The sequence below is a fragment of the Penicillium samsonianum genome (genome assembly GCF_028829775.1).
Source record: "Penicillium samsonianum strain IBT 33392 chromosome Unknown utg000001l_segment0_segment0, whole genome shotgun sequence".
NCBI lineage: Eukaryota > Fungi > Ascomycota > Eurotiomycetes > Eurotiales > Aspergillaceae > Penicillium > Penicillium samsonianum.
The window spans coordinates 2,704,420-2,725,400 of NW_026643259.1; the positions used below are offsets into that span (position 1 = coordinate 2,704,420).

At 48.0% G+C, this 20,981-nt stretch overlaps 7 protein-coding genes across 7 annotated transcripts; 3 read left to right on the forward strand and 4 right to left on the reverse strand.

The window, feature by feature from the left end:
- Positions 1-522: 522 nt before the first annotated feature.
- On the reverse strand, positions 523-1,929 carry N7471_001044 (uncharacterized protein; the record flags this gene model as incomplete). Its single annotated transcript, XM_057273765.1, has 2 exons — positions 523-1,578; positions 1,639-1,929. The coding sequence occupies 2 exons, from the start codon at positions 1,927-1,929 to the stop codon at positions 523-525; spliced, it is 1,347 nt and encodes a 448-aa protein (XP_057141944.1).
- A 607-nt stretch (positions 1,930-2,536) lies between these two features.
- On the reverse strand, positions 2,537-4,254 carry N7471_001045 (cytochrome P450; the record flags this gene model as incomplete). The annotated part of the gene is made up of 4 exons (XM_057273766.1): positions 2,537-2,740; positions 2,825-2,959; positions 3,034-3,989; positions 4,038-4,254. The coding sequence occupies 4 exons, from the start codon at positions 4,252-4,254 to the stop codon at positions 2,537-2,539; spliced, it is 1,512 nt and encodes a 503-aa protein (XP_057141945.1).
- A 1,912-nt stretch (positions 4,255-6,166) lies between these two features.
- On the forward strand, positions 6,167-8,363 carry N7471_001046 (Zn(II)2Cys6 transcription factor; the record flags this gene model as incomplete). The annotated part of the gene is made up of 4 exons (XM_057273767.1): positions 6,167-6,271; positions 6,341-6,438; positions 6,505-7,501; positions 7,557-8,363. The coding sequence occupies 4 exons, from the start codon at positions 6,167-6,169 to the stop codon at positions 8,361-8,363; spliced, it is 2,007 nt and encodes a 668-aa protein (XP_057141946.1).
- Positions 8,364-9,339: 976 nt separating this feature from the next.
- Positions 9,340-10,987, forward strand: N7471_001047 (FAD-dependent oxidoreductase; the record flags this gene model as incomplete). Its single annotated transcript, XM_057273768.1, has 4 exons — positions 9,340-9,478; positions 9,595-10,163; positions 10,217-10,557; positions 10,675-10,987. 4 exons carry the CDS (start codon positions 9,340-9,342, stop codon positions 10,985-10,987), a joined length of 1,362 nt encoding a protein of 453 aa, XP_057141947.1.
- A 1,954-nt stretch (positions 10,988-12,941) lies between these two features.
- On the reverse strand, positions 12,942-14,704 carry N7471_001048 (Major facilitator superfamily domain general substrate transporter; the record flags this gene model as incomplete). The annotated part of the gene is made up of 4 exons (XM_057273769.1): positions 12,942-13,326; positions 13,391-13,934; positions 13,993-14,389; positions 14,453-14,704. 4 exons carry the CDS (start codon positions 14,702-14,704, stop codon positions 12,942-12,944), a joined length of 1,578 nt encoding a protein of 525 aa, XP_057141948.1.
- Positions 14,705-17,172: 2,468 nt separating this feature from the next.
- On the forward strand, positions 17,173-18,726 carry N7471_001049 (purple acid phosphatase family protein; the record flags this gene model as incomplete). The annotated part of the gene is made up of 2 exons (XM_057273770.1): positions 17,173-17,305; positions 17,363-18,726. 2 exons carry the CDS (start codon positions 17,173-17,175, stop codon positions 18,724-18,726), a joined length of 1,497 nt encoding a protein of 498 aa, XP_057141949.1.
- Positions 18,727-19,068: 342 nt separating this feature from the next.
- N7471_001050 (uncharacterized protein) lies at positions 19,069-20,488 on the reverse strand (the record flags this gene model as incomplete). Its single annotated transcript, XM_057273771.1, has 4 exons — positions 19,069-19,515; positions 19,596-19,804; positions 19,861-20,284; positions 20,354-20,488. The coding sequence occupies 4 exons, from the start codon at positions 20,486-20,488 to the stop codon at positions 19,069-19,071; spliced, it is 1,215 nt and encodes a 404-aa protein (XP_057141950.1).
- Between the last annotated feature and the right edge of the window lie 493 nt (positions 20,489-20,981).

Sequence of the window (20,981 nt, forward strand, 5' to 3'; positions counted from 1 at the left end):
CATCAAGCTCGACAAGGCCACCTCGATTGACCGTGTTGTGTTCATAGAGGATCAGACGAATGGCCAAGTGATTCGGTCATTCAAAGTACATGCGAAGATCGTTTACGGTCAAGATGCCAATAGTGCCACAGATGTACCTTTCAAGCTTGTTTCAAATGGAATAAGTATAGGCTATAAGAAGATTGATAGATTTGACAAGGCCATTTCGGGAACAGAAGTTTTGGTCAACACTACATATGTGGATACTCAAAATGGCGATTCGTTTCGCTTTATCTCTGTGATTGATTAGTCTGAAATGACACTTCAATAGACACGACCGGGTGATTATTTAAGTTCATTGAGGACTGTAATCCGAATCATCAAGTCCATAGAATTATTTCTTGGACACATGAAGAATACATATGTTTTTGACCTCAAGGTTTATAATCCCACTAAAATGTAGTGGCACTTGCGTATCAGCCATTGTTAGATAGTCCGCAATATTCACTAGGTCTGTAGGGTGCAAAGGTAGGTTGACAGAGGTTACAAGAACTTCATACGCCTCGCAACATAAGTTCCCCCACCCACAACGCCTGTAACGCCAGTGAAAGCAATCAAAGATCCATATCCACTCCCATATCCATACCCGGCGTTCCCCTCCCACGGCATTCCCTTGATAAGAGCCTCACTAAGGGGCCCGGAAACCAAATTCCCGACGCCTCTTCCGGCCGCGAGACATGCAAAGACCATGCTTGATTCAGCGGAGGGTTTGTGGCGCACTACCTCGCGCATAATACCAGGCCAGGTGCTGGTGTATGAGCCTGCGAAGAGACCGTATACGATTGAGAAGATGAACAGAGGAGCAAGGGACGTAGAGAACCCCCAGATAAGAAAGACGCCGATAGAGGATCCGACAGTTGAAATCAGGATGCAAAGCGTCACGTCCAGCTTGTCGATGATAGCGCCCATAAGCACGCAGCCGACAACGGAGGCTAAGTTGAAGAGTATAACAGTCAGTGCTTGGAGGGAGGTCGAGGCACCAAGCATGCCTGCGTAAGTTGGGAGGTAGATAGATGGTAAGAAAAACCCGAGCGCCTCGATAGTATTGCAAAACTCGAAGAGGGCAAACGTGGACGTAAACATGAACCGGAAGTTCGGGGGTGACGGACTGGGTTGGTTATCTGCAATCGGCACGCGCGGTTTGACGAAGTAGACCAGCGGCGCAGTGAGAATAAACAACACAACCGCGAAGCCACGCAAGGTAATTCGGAACCCGTACTTGCCCAGCAGCTGTTCCATGACAATAGGGAGGACGACACCGCCGATTCCAGTGCCGGCCCACATGACGCCGAAGGCGAGGCCCTTTCGTCGGTCGAACCACTCTTCCATGAGGAGGATGCAGGGGGCGTAGGCGATGCTGCCGCCGAGTGCATAGAAGATTCCTTGAGTTACGATGAGGTGATTGGTATTTGTGGCGAGGGAGCTTAGGCCAAGAGCGGCGCACATTAGTAACACACCTAGACCGCAGCCGAAGCGTTGATATTTGGGCCATTGTCTGTAGGCGGCGAAGACAAGAGGGAGGTCGAGATACATGATTCCCTGGCGTATAACTATAGGTTAGCTCGGGTTGGGTTGGAACATGAGATATTCAATTTTTACCATAGCGCAGGTTCCGACAACGGCGATATTACCGGAGTCCTTGAATTGGGGAATATCGCTGTAATACGCTTGGAAGACGCCATAGGTGAATGCAAATCCCCAGACGAGAGCCTCCATAACGAAGCACGCAGCGAGGAACAGCCAGGCATTCATTCCGCCATCGATGGGCGGGAGTTGCGTGCCATAGTCAACATTTGACACGTGAGTACCGTCAGCCGTCCCCTCTAGCGGAGCTTGAAGCCCCTTTTCAGTCTCGTTTGTTGAGGAGTATGAGCCGATTACTTCCTCCATTCTCAGAGCCAGGGTCGACGGCGACCGAAGAAAGAACAAGTAGGGATATATTCCCTAGGCGACGAAACAGAATCTGTGAACTGGTTCAAATGCTAGAAAATTCAATAATGCTTAGCTCACGATAAAACACATGTTGGAAGGAATCTTGGAAGGTTTCAGGAGCCAATTTAAGAAAGATAAGATGCCAAGCCGCATAGAGCAATCATCCGCAGGGCGTGGACAGGATCCATCATCCCGTGGTCGTGTCATTGACTGGACCAATCAGCGTTGGTTGGGAAGACGCATATGTTGTAGGTAATATGCAAAGGTACCTAGTTAGGTATCCACTAGTGATTAGTAACCATGGAAGACACCCGTGGACTCGGGGCCACATCCATGGCTAACTCCAGGTAGAGTTAACCCGTGGACATAGTAGCTCTATTAATAATCTCATATGGGAATGGTCTCCTCAAAGATTCGTAGGTAGGCAATTCCAATTTCTCCACAATCACAAAAGGAGGCCAGAAGAACTCATGTTTCTTATCTACCCAAAATGTGCTCCGCCAGAGATTAAAGAAAAATATCCCGCTTTCAGTAGTTCTTCGCTATCCTAAGCCCGCGCCAAATCTCAAGACCGAGATGTTTTTGTCTCATGTTCTCTGTCAACGATTCTTACTTGAATATTTGGCTTGACAAACCATCCACTACTAGTCGTCCACTGGCTGTCGCCGGTAGGGACAAAGTCAAACCGCCGCACGAGCTGCGGTAAAAGTTTTGTCATTTCGAGGAGTGAGATGTTCTTGCCGATGCATGTTCTTGCACCGGCACCAAACTGTAGACCGTATCAGAACGACTCCCATTTTTTTCACGTAATACCATCGTTTGATACCATCAGACAGCAAAAGAAGGGACGTACCGCCAAGAAATATCGATCTAAGAAGGCAAGTTGTTCTTTGCCAACCAACCAACGCTCAGGTCGAAACTCGTGTACATCTTTGCCCCAGATGGTTTCATCGCTATGGATCACCCATGCATTCACGCCCACCACCGTCTGTCAGCGATTGTATGGTTAGTAGTTGTCTCTGAATGGGGTTGGGCAGCTTGTCGGAGTTGCTTGGAACCTACACCTTGTGGGAAGTGTCTACCAGCGATCTGTGCGCCGCCCTCAGGAACCACTCGGCTGAGAATCTGGCCGACTGCTGGATGCAGCCTCAATGCTTCTTTAATGGTAGCTTGCAAGTATGAAAGCTTTTGACCTTCTTGGAAAGTAGCGGGGTCAGAAAGATTTCCTTGCCCCGTGGCCGTCTCAATCTCATCACGGAGCTTCTGTAAGCAATCAGGATGCTTCATGAGGAAGTAGATAATAGCACTCATGCTGATGCCAGTTGTGTCGGAGCCAGCGCCGATGTTGGCACCGATCACATTATTGATCGTGGTCTGATCCAGCTTGCGAGCGTTGTTCAATTCGACACACTTCGCCAGGAAGTCCTTGCGATCGCTGGTACTGACGCCCTTCATTCTGGCACCAATCTCACTCTCTATAACTCTTTGTATGACTCTCCAATGACTCTCGATTGGTACGAGGTTTTGAAACCAGTGGTACCATAGATGAATCTCAGGAACAAGCCCCACCATGGAACCGTAACTTATTGACCCGACATGAACAGCATGCAGAAGTCTGTCCTTGTCGTGGCCGACTTTAAGCAAGCCAAATGATCGCCCTAGGGTTATTTCACCAATTACATCGAATGCGTAAAACTGCATCCAGGTGAATAAATCGAACGCCTGACCGTGCTGGGCATGGTCGGCCAATGCGGCCATGAATTCGCCACCCACTTTGTCTACGAATGGCTCGTAGGACACCAAAGAGCTCATGGCGTACAAGTTAGAGGTCCTCTTGCGCTCTAGCGCATGTTTCTCATTGCTTGTCTCCGAAAAGACGTCCTTGTGGTCCATAGAAGATGAACCAAAGGGGGTGTAAAATTCAGATTTGCTGAACTTTGAACCGGGGCCGTAAATGGTGCGAATTGCCGTCGGGTCGCTAATGCTGTAACGATTAGGTGCCAGCCGGACAATAGGGCCTATAAGAATTTAGTTTATACAAATCTCTGTTGGGTGAGGCGACCTACCATATTGTTTATGCAAAGCAACTGTGACATGTTCCAATTGGCCTTGCCAGTTCTTGTACAGCTCCCACAAACGAGTATATCGCGCGAGTGTTGGGCCTTTGATATCCCGGAGAGTGCTGAAAAGACCCACAGGCAGATAATACAGGATCAAAAGGGCGCTTGCTGCGGCGATGAGCACCGGCACATCATATGGCAGGTATACGAGTTGGGAAATCATATTGCGAAAATTCCAGTGCCAGTGGAAACTCGGACGATAGAATACAATAGAACTGAGGTAAATCAGAATCATTATCTACATAATTAATTACCATCTACCGCAAGTGGTTTCCGATGATTCCGCGGTGAGGATGTACAAAAGGTGGAGATGCAGGACTCTACGGAACAGACCCGCGGAAAGCATCAACCTTGGAAACGACGTCGGAATATATTCGCAGACTTGAGACACCTACGAGCGCTCGGGTGTTCACGGAAATAACAGTCAGCTCATTCATTGAGCTTGACCTTCGTGTTCGATAAAGAGCATTATGTGTTTCCTAGCAATCCTGGAGGAACACCGAAGGCAAGATCGATGACGTCAAGTTTGGACTAGACAGATAGATTTAGGCGAGGGGGTTTTGTTTATATGCTCGTTAGATCTTCTCTTAGAAGCTAAAAACTTTTTATAAAAAAGATCAAATACATCCGTAAGCTGACATCGGACATGTCAATTTTTGAAGGGTGGAAGCCTTAGTTCATAACTGTTTCCTAGAATATCTCACCACCTGGCCTCAACATCTTTTCGAACAACGCCTGCCTGCTCAATAGGCACACATTCGACTGATTTGGGAGGGTTGAATTATCTCTATTTACATGAGATTTATAGTATGCATATAGCTAAGGCGAGGGTTCAGTATAAACGGTATTCACCTCTCTACCTGCCTATCCACTGCAGCATGCCCTCTACAGCCAGCTGAGTTGTCCCTAATTTGGGACATTTGAAGGTCATAAACTTATCTGCAAGGTGCCTAGGTGAGGTCTACATACAAAGGATACATAATTCCCCGGTCTGGTCAGACTGTATCCAAGCAGCTCCAAGAAAAATTCACAGGCCGAGTTTAGGTATGCCCTTGATGTTGCCGGGTTACAACATAGAATATGATAGTCACCGTAGCGAAGACACACAATAAAGCAGGAGAGGAAGAGGAATCAAGATCTGTTCGATCTACCTATTTATTGCCATGGAGCTCTCTTTATAGCTCCATGGAGACAAAGGGAGGTCTGACAAACTAGAGCAACCAAGCAATCAAAGCCTCGCTGCCTTGCTGACTTGCACCAACCGGCCTTATCGATCAACTTGCTCATAAACCATAAGGGTACCTACGTAATCATACGACGTCATTAGGTATGTAACTCCCCTTGTTTCCTTTTGTTTCTTTGCGTTGCTTTTCAAAGGTTCTCTTCCTCTATTCCCGTTCGTTCTTGTTTGCTTGGCTCTTAGCATAATAACGTTCTTTTAAAGGTAGAAAACTTCGTTGACACTTCCGAGAGAGGAGACTAAATTCCGTTCATCTGACAGAGAATCGAAGTCAGTGCTGATTCTTTTAGCTGATCAGTCGGTTGCCTGGGATTGGGCTTTGTGTGGGTGATTAGAATACCAGAGCTGGTCACTCATGAAAGGCGACTATTAGAACAAGTCCGTGGTGCATTCTGGATGGGCTCTTATCCACTATATACACTTCAAAAGCGGCCGACAAAGACTCTTTGATATTCGGTTCACTCCAGCCCAAAGCTTCTTTTGTCTCGACCCGTGTGGGGTACACGGGTATACGGGTAACGTCTTGCTCTGTTCCAGGATTGCTAGTTATATATATTGCGAGGGTCCAAGGCTGTTGGTAGATGAGGTCAGCGATAGCCACGTGAATCTGTTTATTTTCAAACTCAATACAAGTGGGGCCGTAGATGACCCCTATTTCTTCGTTCAAGCTGACCCCACTTTCGTTCTGCATAAAGATGACGAGCCTGGATTAGTTATAATATGTAAGGAGTGCGGGGAGTGGGTATCCGGCGCCACCCTTAAAAGCGGAAGAAGCGGGCTCATCCCCTCACCGTGGCTTAAGATTTCTTTTTCTGTCCTTCAATTTTATGGCAATATGAAAGTTGGCACATCTTCAGCTCCAACTCGGAGTAAAAGGTCGCCGGGCGCTCTTCGCGAGCCCCGGCCTCGGAAAAAGGGAGAAGTATGCAACAAGGGCCTGGTAGGTTCTGTCCCCTTCATGCATTATTAAAAGGCTAGGCTACTTACTCTCAATAGCTCCCTGTGCAAGGTACGAAAGGTTAAGTGCAGCGGCAACCAACCGTGCAGCCGGTGCGAGGAGCTGCATAGCAAATGTACCTACAACGAACCATTTCAGGCTGATATTGAGTATGCCCCTTGGATATGATGGGCTGTCATCCCAGTCGTTGATTCTGTAAACTAATCACCAGGCAGCAGCTTTGACCGATCCCCGGCCGACCAAGACCTTGAGGTCACGGTCGCGCGAATGAACAGGATCTGTGATCAGATGCAACAATCGATGGGCCGGTTTGGCCTAGCTTATCCGAGCGGGTCCTACCTACAACGAAGACAAGCGAACGACAACGTACCCCAGCCGAGTAAACCCCTCACCCCTACGGACTTCCGACACAACTTGAGTCTCACGCGAGATGCTATAAGCGCAAAGGGCCTGCCATCTCCTCTACACTCCCAATATGGCCCTCACTCTGTCACTAGAGACGCATTAAAATCCCCAGACGCTTTGATCAACTTAATGCAAGCTGCACGACCCGTTTTGGAACTCGGCCACGAGAAGGTCACTCAGGTTTTTACAATATTCAAGGACGAGATCTACCCTCTATATCCTTGCATCAGCTTAGAACTTGGCTATGAGGCTGTCAACGGTGTCTTTTCGCTTTTGAAAGATGCTTCATACGGGGTTACGTTGAACGTGGATATAATCGATGTCGAAATCATGAAAGCGGTTGTGGCAATCGTCTTGCTGGTTAGAGGTGACACAGAAAACCCACTGGCCTCTGATCTTGAAGCCCAGTTGGTGTGGGGTGTAGATTCGTGTTTCGATCAAGTGAAGCCCCAGGTTGAGGATATCGTCATAGCAACTTTGCTGGTAAGCTACTTAGCCCGTCTCCAGATACGCACGTCCTCTGCTGATAAATGGGGATTCCTGGTTCTCACACAGTCGATTTATTTATACCTCAAGCAAAGACCAGTCAAAGCATGGCGGTTAGCTGGAGTGGCCGCGAAGTTGTGTCTCGAGCTCGGTCTCCACCGAGAAACGTTCTTTGAAGATCTTAAAGTGCTCCCACAGCGGATTGTCGACTGGAAGCGTCTGTTCGCCTGTGTTTATCGTCTGGATAGGCAATGCAGTTTCTATTCGGGCCTACCGTGGACACTACACGACAGAGAGATCAATGTCTCTGCACTTATAGTAGTAAGGCTCTCCATTAGTATATTAGAGTATATGCAGCTAACATGTCCGGGTCTAGGAACCACAAGAGTCCTATATATCATCTATGATCTCCTTGGACAGAAATCTCTCTGAGATATGGACTCTCGTCAACGCTCCGTCATCTCAACCTAAAAGTAATAAAGAACAGATTGAGTTCCTCAACTTTCAACTACAAAAGCTTGTCGACAAGATGCCGACAGAAGAATTCAAGTCCCTAGAGCCAACGGTAGTTCCACCATCATGGCTACAGGCTGAACTGAAACAGTTTTACCGCCTTCGCGCGCACCACATCGGGATCCTCGCACATATTGGGACATCCGGCTCAATACGGGATTCTATATCTGACCCAAAGTTGACTAGAACTCTAGTGGCTGCAGCTGCACAATCGGTCGATCTGCACGTGGAAATGGTTAATACGGGCAAAATTAGCCCACTCGTGTTGCTCACGGCGATGAAACTGCTCCTGGGCTCTCTATCTATTATGCTGTTTGCTGTCTCGCACTATCCTGAGGAGTACGAATCGCTGTATAGCAAGCCCTTCCAAGCTGCTATTGATATTCTTAGTGACGTGCAGAACTACATCAAAGATCCGGACCTGAACATCTGGGGTACCTTGGAGGTATTGGAGAAGATTGTGGAAACGAGTCAGACGTCACAATCTCAGAGGTCAGCGCCGTTGATCGATCGCAAGAAAGCCACTAGCAACGTCTACCATGGAGAGGGCTTCGGTAAAGGGAGCTTGTTTGAGGAACTCCCTACGCCGGACTCGGAATTGTTCTCCATGTTAGGAGATTTCAATATGGCAGCAACTGATATATCACACATTGGCAATATATTTGGGTAATCGCAGCAGAAAGGGTTCAAACTGAACACCCGGTTCCTGCCCAGGTGCTTGTGCTATGTACATATTGATGATTAGTCTACGGAAGCTTGAATGTCACGAGGCAATTGATATTCTCCCTAATAAATGATATATGTACATGCGTACCTTTTTACAGTCTACTCCGTAGTACGGAAAGAGATGTCAATGTCCTTCTACCAACTGGTGAAGACGGGAGTGCTGACCGGTCGGGAAGCCGGCGGATATTCCGACTATGATTTGTGCACAACTTCAGCCGAGACACCCGTTTACCGTCGGACCTCCAGACGAAAGTGGTACTAAGGTGCATGTTCTAGCTCGGAGGAAAATCGAGAAGCTTCTTCCAAGAGGATATTTGTTTATACTAGAGGTATTTTGTGTAACAGGAAGTTGATCGTCCTTGGCTAACGAACTTTGTGACCTCGGGAGTTCCGAATGCCGCTTACTAAGAGGAACCAGTCGCCCGGGCGGGGCCCTGGGGATTGTTACCTAATTAGGTATGTAGCTGTATTGAGAGCATGCACCTTTTGTCTACGGAGGGTGTCTGGCCAGTTCCTTTTCACTTGGTACGACAGTCTAACACTTTTCTTGAATTGTCCACATCTGAATCATGTTTTCCACGCTCTGGATAACAGTAGATGTGGATTCTCATTTGACTTCTCACTTGCCCGCGCGGATATAACTATTGCTTTTCCAACATTGTTTCAGTACTTAGCTAATTCCGCGGGATATTCCACGATATTCGGCCCGTAGTTCGGGATCCCTTGGCTAGCGCTAACTAGATGTCCACCCGGGTACGGAGCTGGCCTCGTCCGCTCCGTGTTCATTCCCGTGAGATCCGACTTCTCAATGCTTTTCTGTATGGACCATATATATTAGAAGCCGACCCAAAACAAAGTATTCAAGTCAAACAACAACTTTTCCTTCAAAGAGTTACTGGTCAGCACCGTCAACATCAGCCATGAAGCGAGAACAAGACACCGGAATCTCCATTCTTGTTGTTGGAGGTGGCATTGCGGGTTTAACCTTTGCTATTGAGGCTCATCGGAAGGGCCACAGTGTCCGGATAATCGAACGGCGACCCCGCGGAGAGACTTTTGGTAAGCACAGAACAAACAAGAAGCGGTTGTCGACTTCCTCCCAGACTTGAGATGAATCACCAAAATATAAATTGAACGTACTGGCTGACCAAGCGGCACATCGACTCTTGATGCAGGCGAAATGATCGTGATCACGACTCCAGCTCTCCATACCCCAAAGAAATGGCCGGGCTTTATGGAGCGGGTGAGGCAAGAGTCCGTTGCTCCAGTGATCAATATGAAGAAATTCGACGGCACCCTGATCGGGACCTTCCCCATTGGTGACCCGAACAACCCATCCCTAGCTATCTACCGTTCAAAGCTGCATAATGTTCTCCACGACTATGTCTCGCAGCTCGGCATACCGATCGAATTCTCCGCGACCGCTTCGGATTTCTTTGAGGCAGAGGACCATGGTGGTGTGATCCTGTCCGACGGCCGCAGGCTCACAGCAGACGTAGTGGTGGCTGCCGATGGAGTCGGCACCAAATCTTGGGCATTGGTTGTCGGCAGTAAAGATGCCCCCATTAGCTCGGGATTCATCATGTATCGAGTCACCTTCCCCGCGGGACCGGCGCTCGAGAACCCAGTTATCGCGAAGGAGCTTCAAGGATTCAAGGACCGTGCATTCCTTCATGCCGGGCCCGGGGCGCACGTCGTTACTTGCAAGTCGGAAAATGAGATTTGTTGGCTGCTCACTCGCAGGGTATATATATCCACGCATCAAGCTTGATCTAATTCGATATTAATGTCATTTAGGAAGACGGAGGTGATGACGACGAAGACTGGGCCAAAGCCGCGTCAATTCAGAAGGCCCTCAAGGCCGTCGAGGGCTGGGAGCCGTTCATGACCGAGATCATTAATGCGACACCCAATGGCACCGTTCTTGAATGGAAGCTGGTTTGGCGTAACCCTCAACCGCGGTGGGCATCACCTGGCGGGCGCGTTGTCCAGATAGGCGATGCCGCACATCCATTTTTGCCTACCTCGGCTAGCGGCGGGACTATGGCCATGGAGGATGCGTATTCCCTGGCCGCCTGCTTACAACTTGCTGGGAAGAACGACGTGCCTGTCGCAACGAAGGTGCATAACCACTTGAGGTATGTAATGAAGCCGTGAAGTCTAAGCATTTGTGGCCAGTCCTGGATTAAATACGCACAGAAAGGGATTACCTAGGTAGATATTACAGAGGCTAATCATACACGCGCTGATGACAGGTTCGAACGAGTCTCTTGCGCTCAGAAGATGGGATTCAAGAACCGCGAGGTATTCCACAATACTGATTGGGATGCCGTCGCTAAGAATCCGGAGGTTATGGGCAAGATGGTCGGAAACTGGCTGGTGCATCACGACCCAGAGCAGTACGCGAATGAGAACTACGGCAAGTGTGCAGAGCACCTCCTCAGGGGTGCACCATTTGAGAACACAAACTCCGTCCCTGGCTACACGTACAAGCCGTGGACAGTCCAGGAACTCCTAGACGCTTCGGAGAGAGGCGAGGTTCTTCAAGATGAAGGAGACTGGTCCTAGATAGATAGTGAGCTTAGCACAATAACCAGGACACTACAATTGATAAAAATACCTCGGAATCGTTATACCGCATGATGCAGCATCTCGAATGCTACAGTGAAGTGGGAATAGGAGAATCCTTGCTTGGCAAACACCTTGTTCTGGGTTAAAACCTAGGATATTCCCAACCAGGTGTCGCGTTGAACCCTATTCGTGGCGTCCAGTGACTCCATTACTATCGCTGGGTAGGTCTAATACACCGGAAACCCGATGGAAATACACTCATATATTTTTAAAAGTAATGGAGTGGTAATCGAAAGGCTACGTTACACTTTAAACGTAGCAGAGTGTAGGTATCATTAAGTGTATCCTATGAGAGAGTGACATGCTACTATATAGATATGACCGGAGAGGCCTCCTTCAGAACATTGTTACTCCGAGGCTCGGATGACCTTCTTTAGCACACCGATGTTCACCGTCTCACTCGAGGAAGGACTAGTCTCCCATGGGGGAGAATGCAATTCTCTCCGTCAAACCTTTGTGGAAGCCTATCACCACCCTCATGGCGCATTGGGGGGTATAATCCCGGAAGTATTCACAGACCCAATCTCAAGAGTGATAGTTTGCCCCTTGCCAAACAGATATGCTGTTGGATATAGGGGGATGAGCACACTGTAGACTTTGCCCGAAACAACGGTCGATTTGGAAGCAATGGCCTGACTGAGAACACGCTCCTGTCTGGATTTATTTGCAGCTTCGTCGCGGTGAGAGAGGCGGAAATACCCCCTTGCGAAATTGTTCATTGGCTCACCGTGGTTGCCAAGAAGAGTAATGGTCTTTCCATTTCTGTCAATCGCACGAATATAGATGAACAGGTCCAGGTCCTTCGCTTTTGTGCTAACCCGAATTTGTATAGAAGTGCATGCCTCTGTGGTGAGGCTGTGACAAGAATAGGAAAAACCCACTAGCCCGAGCGAATTGCACAGCGCATATTCCGACGCTGCTAGAAGCTCCCCAGATAAGAAGCGCGTCGGCGGCTTTCTGCTTTCGGGGTTGTTAGCCAGATGCGTCTTGAGGGAGTGAAAATCTGAAAAGATTGTACAATGCATCAGCTGCAGTCATAGCGACCACGGGTAAGCAGGCGGCATGCTCCAGGGCGAGATTTGAAGGAACCGAGAAAGCCATCCGCTCAGGACAAATCATGTGGTTTTGGTGTGACCCGTACTTAAGCGGCCGGCCTAATCATGTCGGGGTATAACCAGTTACGGTTTCTCCAATTCCGAAAGCTGAACCAGCAGATGCCTGGATGACTTTCCCGCAGAAATCATACCCAAGGCAAGCAGGGTAGATGTCCAGGAAGTTGGCATGCTTGACGTCCGCTGGGTTTGCACCTGAGAAAAGTGTCTCGACCAAAAGTTCTCCATTGCCCGGTTTGGGCACTCCGATGTCCCGACGGACCCCAAAGGCTAGATTCTCATCGACATGGAGTGATGTGTTCGTGGTTTTATTATCAGTTCCAGGTGCATAGTGCTTTCAGCACCTAGCCGACTCCATTACAGACACTAATGGACATCAATGCAATATTTTTCCGTTCAACCTCGTCGAATATTTCAGAAGCCATCTGACAGTCGAATTCCATCTTGCCTTGACAGTCCATATTAGGCTCTCGGTCGGTCTCCGCTATTAGAAAAGCGCAGGTGGATTTTGAGCACCGCGAAGGATCTTGAATCAATCTGAAAGTCCGTTGGATTGCATTTGGGGAACATGCTGCCATTTTGGATCAAACTATGATGAGACAACTACGTAGTAGTGGATTTCGACAGTGACGTTTCTGAATATTTCGGGTACTTGCACGCTGAAACGAATCTATCTAACTATCTATCTATACTAAGGAATCACATTACCCGCGCTAACATTCGGATCTAGACCTGCAGTCATCATATCAAAGCCCAGGTCGCACCATGACACTTTCCTCTCAATATACGTACTCGAAATTCGGGTTTTGTTTATCAGTCAGATCAGCAAAGGCCGTGGAATCAGCCATAAGTTCAGCCTCGCCCCCTCTCTCCCGCAATTCGTCGCGCATCTCCTGCTTCCGTCGGTTCTCCCAGATAAAAACGTAGCGAAGCACAAAGAAAAGCATGAGCTCAAGGCAGTTGGCAACCAGCAGAGAGCCAATCCCCAGGGGGTATGCCGGCGCTTGCTCAGATTTGTAAAAGAAGGGACTAGCAATGTTGCCTATGCATGCTCCAAACCATATCATACCGGATACAATCATTTTCTTCGACTGTCCACCAGTGTTGGAGGTAATAAGGGAAAGAGATATCACGAAGGAAGCTTGATAAGACCCAGTGAGATAGCTAGATATTGGGGGATTAATCGGTGACTGATTTTTAAGCGCAAGCTTCAGTTAGATAGACTCACAAGCAGATCAGTCGGCCGACGTATGCATTATGGGGGGCAAGCAAGAAGCCGAGGGCGCCCGCAATAGTCGGGATCATGAACAGTGCGCAGACTAAGGTACGGCTATTCTTCGGCATGTATTGGTTGGCATATGCTCCAAGCACAATCCAAATGACCACGATTACTCCCTGGGGTATACCAAGAAGTGCCGTATTGAGTGTATCGAATCCGAGGCCTTGGATGACCAAAGTGGAAAAGTTGGATATTCCGCCGTTTGGAATGTTGGCAACAAAGCCTAAGATGGTGAATAGCCAAGTCTTATAATCAAGATATGCCTCTTTGACTTGACCCCAGTTAACCTTCCGTCCCTCGATACCGGTCTGATTTGATCGCAGTCGTGCAATCATCATGAGCTTCTCATCACGACTGAAGCCCCAGAATGTTGCTGGCGAGTTAGGCAACAGCAGACCCAGTGCAATTCCCCAGGCAGCGCAAACAGCGCCGATAATGAGAAATTCGTAGCGCCAGGATTGAAGACCACCTTTGATATTGCCGATTCCATAACCTAAACATCACAATAAGCGTTTACTACTCAATTTAGTACAATCATGAATGAAACATACCAATAAGACCGCCGCCGGCGACACCGATACCATTCCATAAATAGTATGCCGAGATACGCCAAGGTTGCTCGGCACGGGTGTAGTATGTGGAGACGACAAGCATAAACGCAGGATCAGCAATCGCCTCAAACGCGCCAGAAATGATCCGGAGTGCCGCAAGTGCGCCGAAGTTCTGCGATGCAGCCTCGCACATAAGAAGCACGCCCCACATGAAGATATTGAAGGCGAGATACCAAGCCATCCGGCTCCGTTGCATGAGGAGGTTAGACGGGATTGCCCAAACTAACCATCCAAAATAAAAGATACTTGACAACCACGAGTATTCTGTACCGGATAGATGGAGGTCCTCTTTGATGCCAAAGATTGCTGCGTAGGAAAGTGTCGTCTTGTCGACATACTATTAAAAACAAATGATGTTAGCTGTGCCCTAAACAGAACGAAGATGATACGACAAACATACATAAAAGAAGTAGCATATGCCAAGAAGTGGAATGAGGTGCAGGTCAAGCTTGCGTTTCAACCTCCTTTCTGCCTCTTTATCGATGGCCTCATCATTAGGATATCTCTGAATTGCTTCGAGATATAGTTCACTATCTTCTCCTTGGTTGATTTTGCCTGCCACCGACAACTTGAGGTTCTCCTCTATGTGCTGGACATCCTGTCCACTCTGCGGGTCCAGTACCTTTGGAAGGTTTTCTTTCTTGTCCTCCATACCGAAGCGCTGAGCCTTTTACTCAAGATCGGTGTTCATTGGTGTAATCAGTGGAAGGGGTACTGAAGAATAATCATCTAGCAGTAACAATATATAGGACGACCAGCACAATATGGAGCCCCCGCTTAGAAAGGTGGCCATCGGCAATCGAAGTTGGGCACAAGCCTCATTGGTGGAATAATCTTTGCGGGGATGTGGGATCAGCGCAAGGTTGGGGTCGAGTCATTGGGGCGACTGTGCTTCACTTTGTACACTGCAAGGAACTATCTCTGTGTGTAACATAGAGGGATTTGACAGCTTGCAGCTTTGATGAATTCCCCTGTGGTTATGCTAATCATGACAAATAATCATGATTATAAGAGCAGAATAGGAAAAAGGCGTTTTTCCGATAGGCTTTCAAGCCGTAGCGAAGTCGGACAATGTCCGAGTACTGATGCCAAAACGATTACAATACGAAAGCCAACGATGACATTCCTAGCTCGCGCTCGTCCCCAGATTCATCCGAGTACATATTGCAACTGTGCGCCCCGCTGGGGTATTTCAAAGATATTAGAATAGGCGTATGTTTTTCGATAAGTATATCTGTAGCATATGGAGGTGGGAAACGTGCACGCGCAGCCTTGAGTTGCCATAGGCGGCCACAATGTGATATAAATATCTTAATTCCATGTCTGCGGTTAGAACCTCCGCAATTTCTAGTTATGGGTGGGGTGTAGATATGTGTGGGGGAATTGCGTTGGAAAAAGGAACGTGGGGGCCGGGGAATTCCCCAGGTGACGGCCACTGCCGAAAAATGGTTATGATCGGGAATAATTGTCGAGCAACCGCCTCTTGCAGCCACAATATCCACAATGGACCTTTTCAGCAATTGGTGACAGAGATCGGCATATGAATTAGTCCTTCGGCGTTTGGGTGTCACCAATAGTCACATGAACCGGCGTCGATAGTATCAAGCGGTCCACCCGATACACCCTAAAATGGGTCAGAAAGCTCCAATAAAGCCACTGGGAAATTCAGCTGACCGAAGAAGTTGGCTTTCATCCAGGATGGATGGATCTTTGTCGTTAGTAAGCCAGCCACTACCCCTGCCCAGAGCCAGGGTGCCGGTCTTCGCCAAGAAAGCCAAGAAACCCAAAAATCCCAACCCCTTTAACCCAACACCCGGGGTTGGATTTCTTGGCGAGGACCGGGTAGAGGCTCATCTCATCCAGTCTTTCGGATTTTTGGATTTTTGGATGACCTCTCTATCAACTATATATAGTTAGTTGTATCTATATGATAGAAATTTAGATGATACACCGGCATGTGGTGATGTTATATTCGGGTTTAGTGGTCGAGATGATTCTAGTTTATATCGTTTGCAACAGCGATATCTGATACTGTTAGTAGACCGCTCAATTGCCACTCCCGCTGACAGCTGGGATGCGGGATGTGAAGGCACATGAGATGTATGTGGTAAGGTTGATCTTCGTGGATGGCAGATATTTGGTTGTGGAAGTCACATCTCCCTGAGCATCCAAAGATATCGAGTTACTACCCTGGTTGTTGAAAATAAAACTGACAAGGAGAGCGGAGCGCAGAGAATGCATTGTAGTCGGCTTCCTTTGATCTATGCGATGTGCTTCTTCAGTTGCTCAGTTAACGCCAGCTCTTGAATCGAATATTCAGCGTGATTTTAGACAGCTTGATTTGGGTGTTGCAAGATGTCATCCTTTCTTCTAGTGCAACCAACACTCAAAAGTCCATTCGGTTAAGATGTCTGGGACCCAGAGATCAGACCTGGCTTTTGTTGTTTGCTGTCTCCGAGCCTAGAAAAGGCTCATGGATCACGTGCCATTTTGGTTGTTTATGCCTGATCTGTCAGGCCACAGAATGGCTGCACGTGTTTGTTTGAGAGGGTGAAAGCATCTCTTCCTCTCCGCTTCCTCCTCTTGGTTCTTGCTCTCTGCACGCACTATGTTGTAGACACCACGTGCATCACTTTCAGAAATATGTGTTTCAGTAGAAGTTCATAATAAGCAATCACATGCGCAAATTAACAAATTTGACACTATATTCCCCGAAAAGCCAACGGATCGATCATGTTTTCACACGTGCACACTAAACCAGGTCGGCCTATAAGTTTCCTCCGACATCTAACCATCCGTCGCCGAAAGTTGGCCCATCTCCGAATTTTCGCTCTCTATTGTATCTACACTAATCCTACAAGGCTATAGTGGATATTTGTGCCAAACGAAAGTCGTGGATGCATGTGAAAATGCATAAAAACTATCTGCAGACTGAGCGACGTGCGTTGCCTTTTGGGCATGATTGGCCCTGATTGCATTTCATCTAACGCAACCTTGAAAATATGTTATGCTTACGGTGCCTGAGCCGAGACACGAAATTATATATAGAGCTGAATCATGGAGTGTTTGTGACATAGATTTAAGATTTCAGATTCTGTGAATCAATTGCATTATTTGGCTATGGGCGGAATTTTGTCGCTCAAATTGCTGCCCTTCGTGGCTAGCTGCGCCTTTGCTGGTTTCAAGTATCCAGAAATTCCTACAGACTTGACTACACCATTCCAGCAACGATTGACAGTCTATGGACCTGATGGTAAGAAAGCTGCTAGGTATAGTGAATTTGAATGAGGACTGACTTGTTCGTCTGTAGCTGTGTCTGTTGGTTGGAACACCTATGCAGAACTGAAACAGAGTTGCGTGTATTATGGCTTGTCAGATAGCAACCTGAATACCAAAGCTTGCTCATCCTCGTCGACCACCTACGATCCCTCCCGGACGTGGTCGAACGTCGCCGTCCTAACAGGCCTGACCCCCGCGACAACCTACTACTATAAGATCGAGTCCACCAACTCGACAATAGGCCATTTTCTCAGCCCTCGCAAGCCCGGAGATAAAACTGCCTTCAATATGGACGTGATCATTGATCTAGGTGTCTACGGCAAAGACGGCTTCACAAGCAAAAACACAAAAAAGGACACGATCCCAGTCATTGAGCCAGAATTAAATCACACCACAATTGGTCGCCTCGCGCAAACAGTAGACGACTACGAGCTTGTCATCCACCCTGGAGATTTCGCTTACGCCGACGACTGGTACCTCAAATTCTCAAACCTGCTCGATGGCAAAGAAGCCTATGAGTCCATTATCGAACAATTCTACGACCAACTCGCACCAATCGCAGGTCGCAAGCTCTACATGGCCAGTCCGGGAAACCACGAAGCAGACTGCTCAGAGATTCCATACTTGAATGGCCTCTGTCCAAAAGGCCAAAACAACTTCACTGAGTTCATGCATCGGTACGAGAAAACCATGCCCCGGTCTTTTATCTCCTCGTCATCCAACGCAAGAGCCAAAACCTTGGCGCAAACGGCCCGAAGCCTTTCAAACCCGCCCTTTTGGTATTCCTTCGAATACGGCATGGCCCATGTCGTGATGATCGACACCGAAACAGATTTCCCTAATGCACCAAGCGGCAAAGATGGCTCCGCCAAGCTGAACGGCGGGCCGTTTGGCAGTGCGAACCAGCAAATCGAGTTCCTCAAGGCTGATCTCGCTTCGGTCGACCGATCTGTCACGCCCTGGCTAATCGTCGCCGGGCACAGACCCTGGTACTCAACTGGTACATCTTCGAACGTTTGCGGTCCCTGCCAAGAGGCGTTCGAGGGCCTATTTTACCAGTACGGCGTTGACCTCGGTGTTTTTGGCCATGTGCATAACTCGCAGCGGTTTATGCCTGTTGTCAATGGTACCGCCGACCCCAATGGCATGCAGGATCCCAAGGCGCCCATGTATATTGTTGCTGGGGGTCCGGGTAATATTGAGGGCTTGAGCGCCGTTGGCAGTAAGCCTGCTTATACGGAGTTTGCGTATGCCGATGACTATAGCTACAGTACGCTTAGGTTCTTGGATGAGCAGCATTTGCAGGTCGATTTTGTGAGGTCTTCTACTGGTGAGATCTTGGATTCTAGCACTTTGTATAAGAAACATGCGACCGATTTTGTGGAGCAGTTATAAAGGTTTGAGGATAAAATATATATCGCATGTGACGAGCTAGTCTGTGTTAATGAAATCCTGTAATTTCTTTTTCATTAGGAAAATACGTAGTATGAAGACCTAATCCCGTAAAGAAGAGATAGAGTGCATTTTTATACGGAACCTAGTATGCAAAGAAAGGAAATGGAGAAAGAAATAAAGAAACCCTATCAATGCTAAAAATTCTCAGATGCCATCCAGTATCCACAAGGATCCACCCCATAAATTATTTATATACACCTTGGTCCGTATAACCCTATATTCATCAAGAATCTAACGGAACTAATTATTAAAGTATAACATCTCATTCTGGATATGTGGCTGTCATCGATGCGACACCTGACTCTTCCACTCCTTCGGGGGCGTTGTCGAACTACCCACGCCGGACCCTTCCTGGAAGGCCCATGGCTCACTCTGCACGACAGTCTCCGAGACAACAGTGATATCCTTGGAGGAAGGCTCGGACTGAGCGAGAATATGCTCATCGCTGCCCCATGCGGAACTCTGCATATGCGTCGGCGCAGCAGCGCTCGTCTTACTCTTCTTAGTATCGCCTTCGCCGTGGTTTGTCAAGGTCTTTAAACCTCGGCTGGAGAGCTGGTATGGCTGTCCTGATTTTTTCTCCGAGGAACTGAAGACGTGGGAGAGACCGATCTTCCTGAAGCCTTTGCGGATAAGTGGTTGAATGATGGGCAGGTTGGAGACAACGATTGAGACAAATGTCTCACGACAGGCCCATTTCGAGCCAGACAAGGCGCCATCAGGGCTGGACTATAGTACATGTGTCAGGTATATGGTAAATAATAGGCGTGTGTTTCTGTATAGGTATATTATTATTGCATGGGACTTACCTTCATAATCGTAGCGGCCCGAATAATTCCCGCTATCATGACAAATGTAGCGCCAGAAAATAGAGCCATAAGAGGTATCTTTCGTTTCAGGTTGAGGTTGACAGTCCAGAGAAGGGGGAGCGGGATTAAGAGAAGATAGATGTCAGTGACAATGTTGAGTACCACGACAACGAAAACATAAACACGGGAATTGGTTGGCTGACAGAGATCTGTGAAAATATAGTAAGATAAGAGCAGTATTATATCTGATGGCGGTGTAACTCACTGCCGGGGTCAGGGTAAATTTGCCAAAACGCATGGAAAGGCTGGCATGACAGCAAGATGGACAATGCTGTTGCGACGTATGTCACACCTAGAATGATATATCCCAGCCGAACTCGGGTGGGGGAGGTGTTGGAGGCCAGTCCTGTGATATGCTTAGCGCATTGGTTATTTATATCCAAGGTTATATGTGAAGCGCACGTCAATCGAGAGTAGAAGACTGCCAAGCTAAATTTGACCAACCAGAGAATAGCCACGTATAATGACCATCCAATGACCTGGATTTTGGATCCAGCAACACGGTTGGACCACTCAGTCGAATGAGGGTCGAGATTTGCTCGCTGCTCAGACGTCATGTAGCTATTAGTCATGCCCTGGAATTTGGCACCGACGAGGTACGCCGCTACTGTTTCAAGTATGAAGAGGATCTATCCAAGAGCATCATGTTAATTATACCTTCTTTCAATGGTGTTTACAGGACAGGCGAAAGAACATACTCCCGCCAATGGCATGAGATAATCATCAAGTTGGAAATTAGACGGCCCAACGAGCTTCCATCGTACTCCGACACGCACTAAGATTGTTATAAGAGCCAAGGACAACAAGGTCCATGCCTCGACATTAGCGGGCATTCTTGCGAGTCGTCGGTAGTCAGAAAAGCAGAGGACGAAACAACGGAAGATGAGGACGGGAGTTGGAGGGAATTAAAAAGAAAGGGCTCCAGCGAGACCGGCCCACTGGGAATCTCCGGGACGTAAAGATCTACAATGCACGGAGTAATGTTTATACAACTAACTAGTTTGGCAGGCTAACCACATAGTGCGAATGTCAACCCCCTGGAAGATCATCCATGTAAATTTGCGTCACCTCCACCAGCTCCACCGGCTCCACCCCGCCTAAGAGGGGCAGACCCCTGTAATTGGCGCGGGGCCGACGATCCGTATACCTAACACGGGAGGCATGTCCAGACCCACAGGCCATGCCTCGAAACCGTTACAGGCATTGAATATTGTGGGAATATGTTACGAGCTTACTTATCATTGGCCAATTCGTGAAGCAGCTTGGTCACGACGTTATACTTTGTAGAGCTTCAAGAATTCCATAAATTACCACATTAGGAATAGG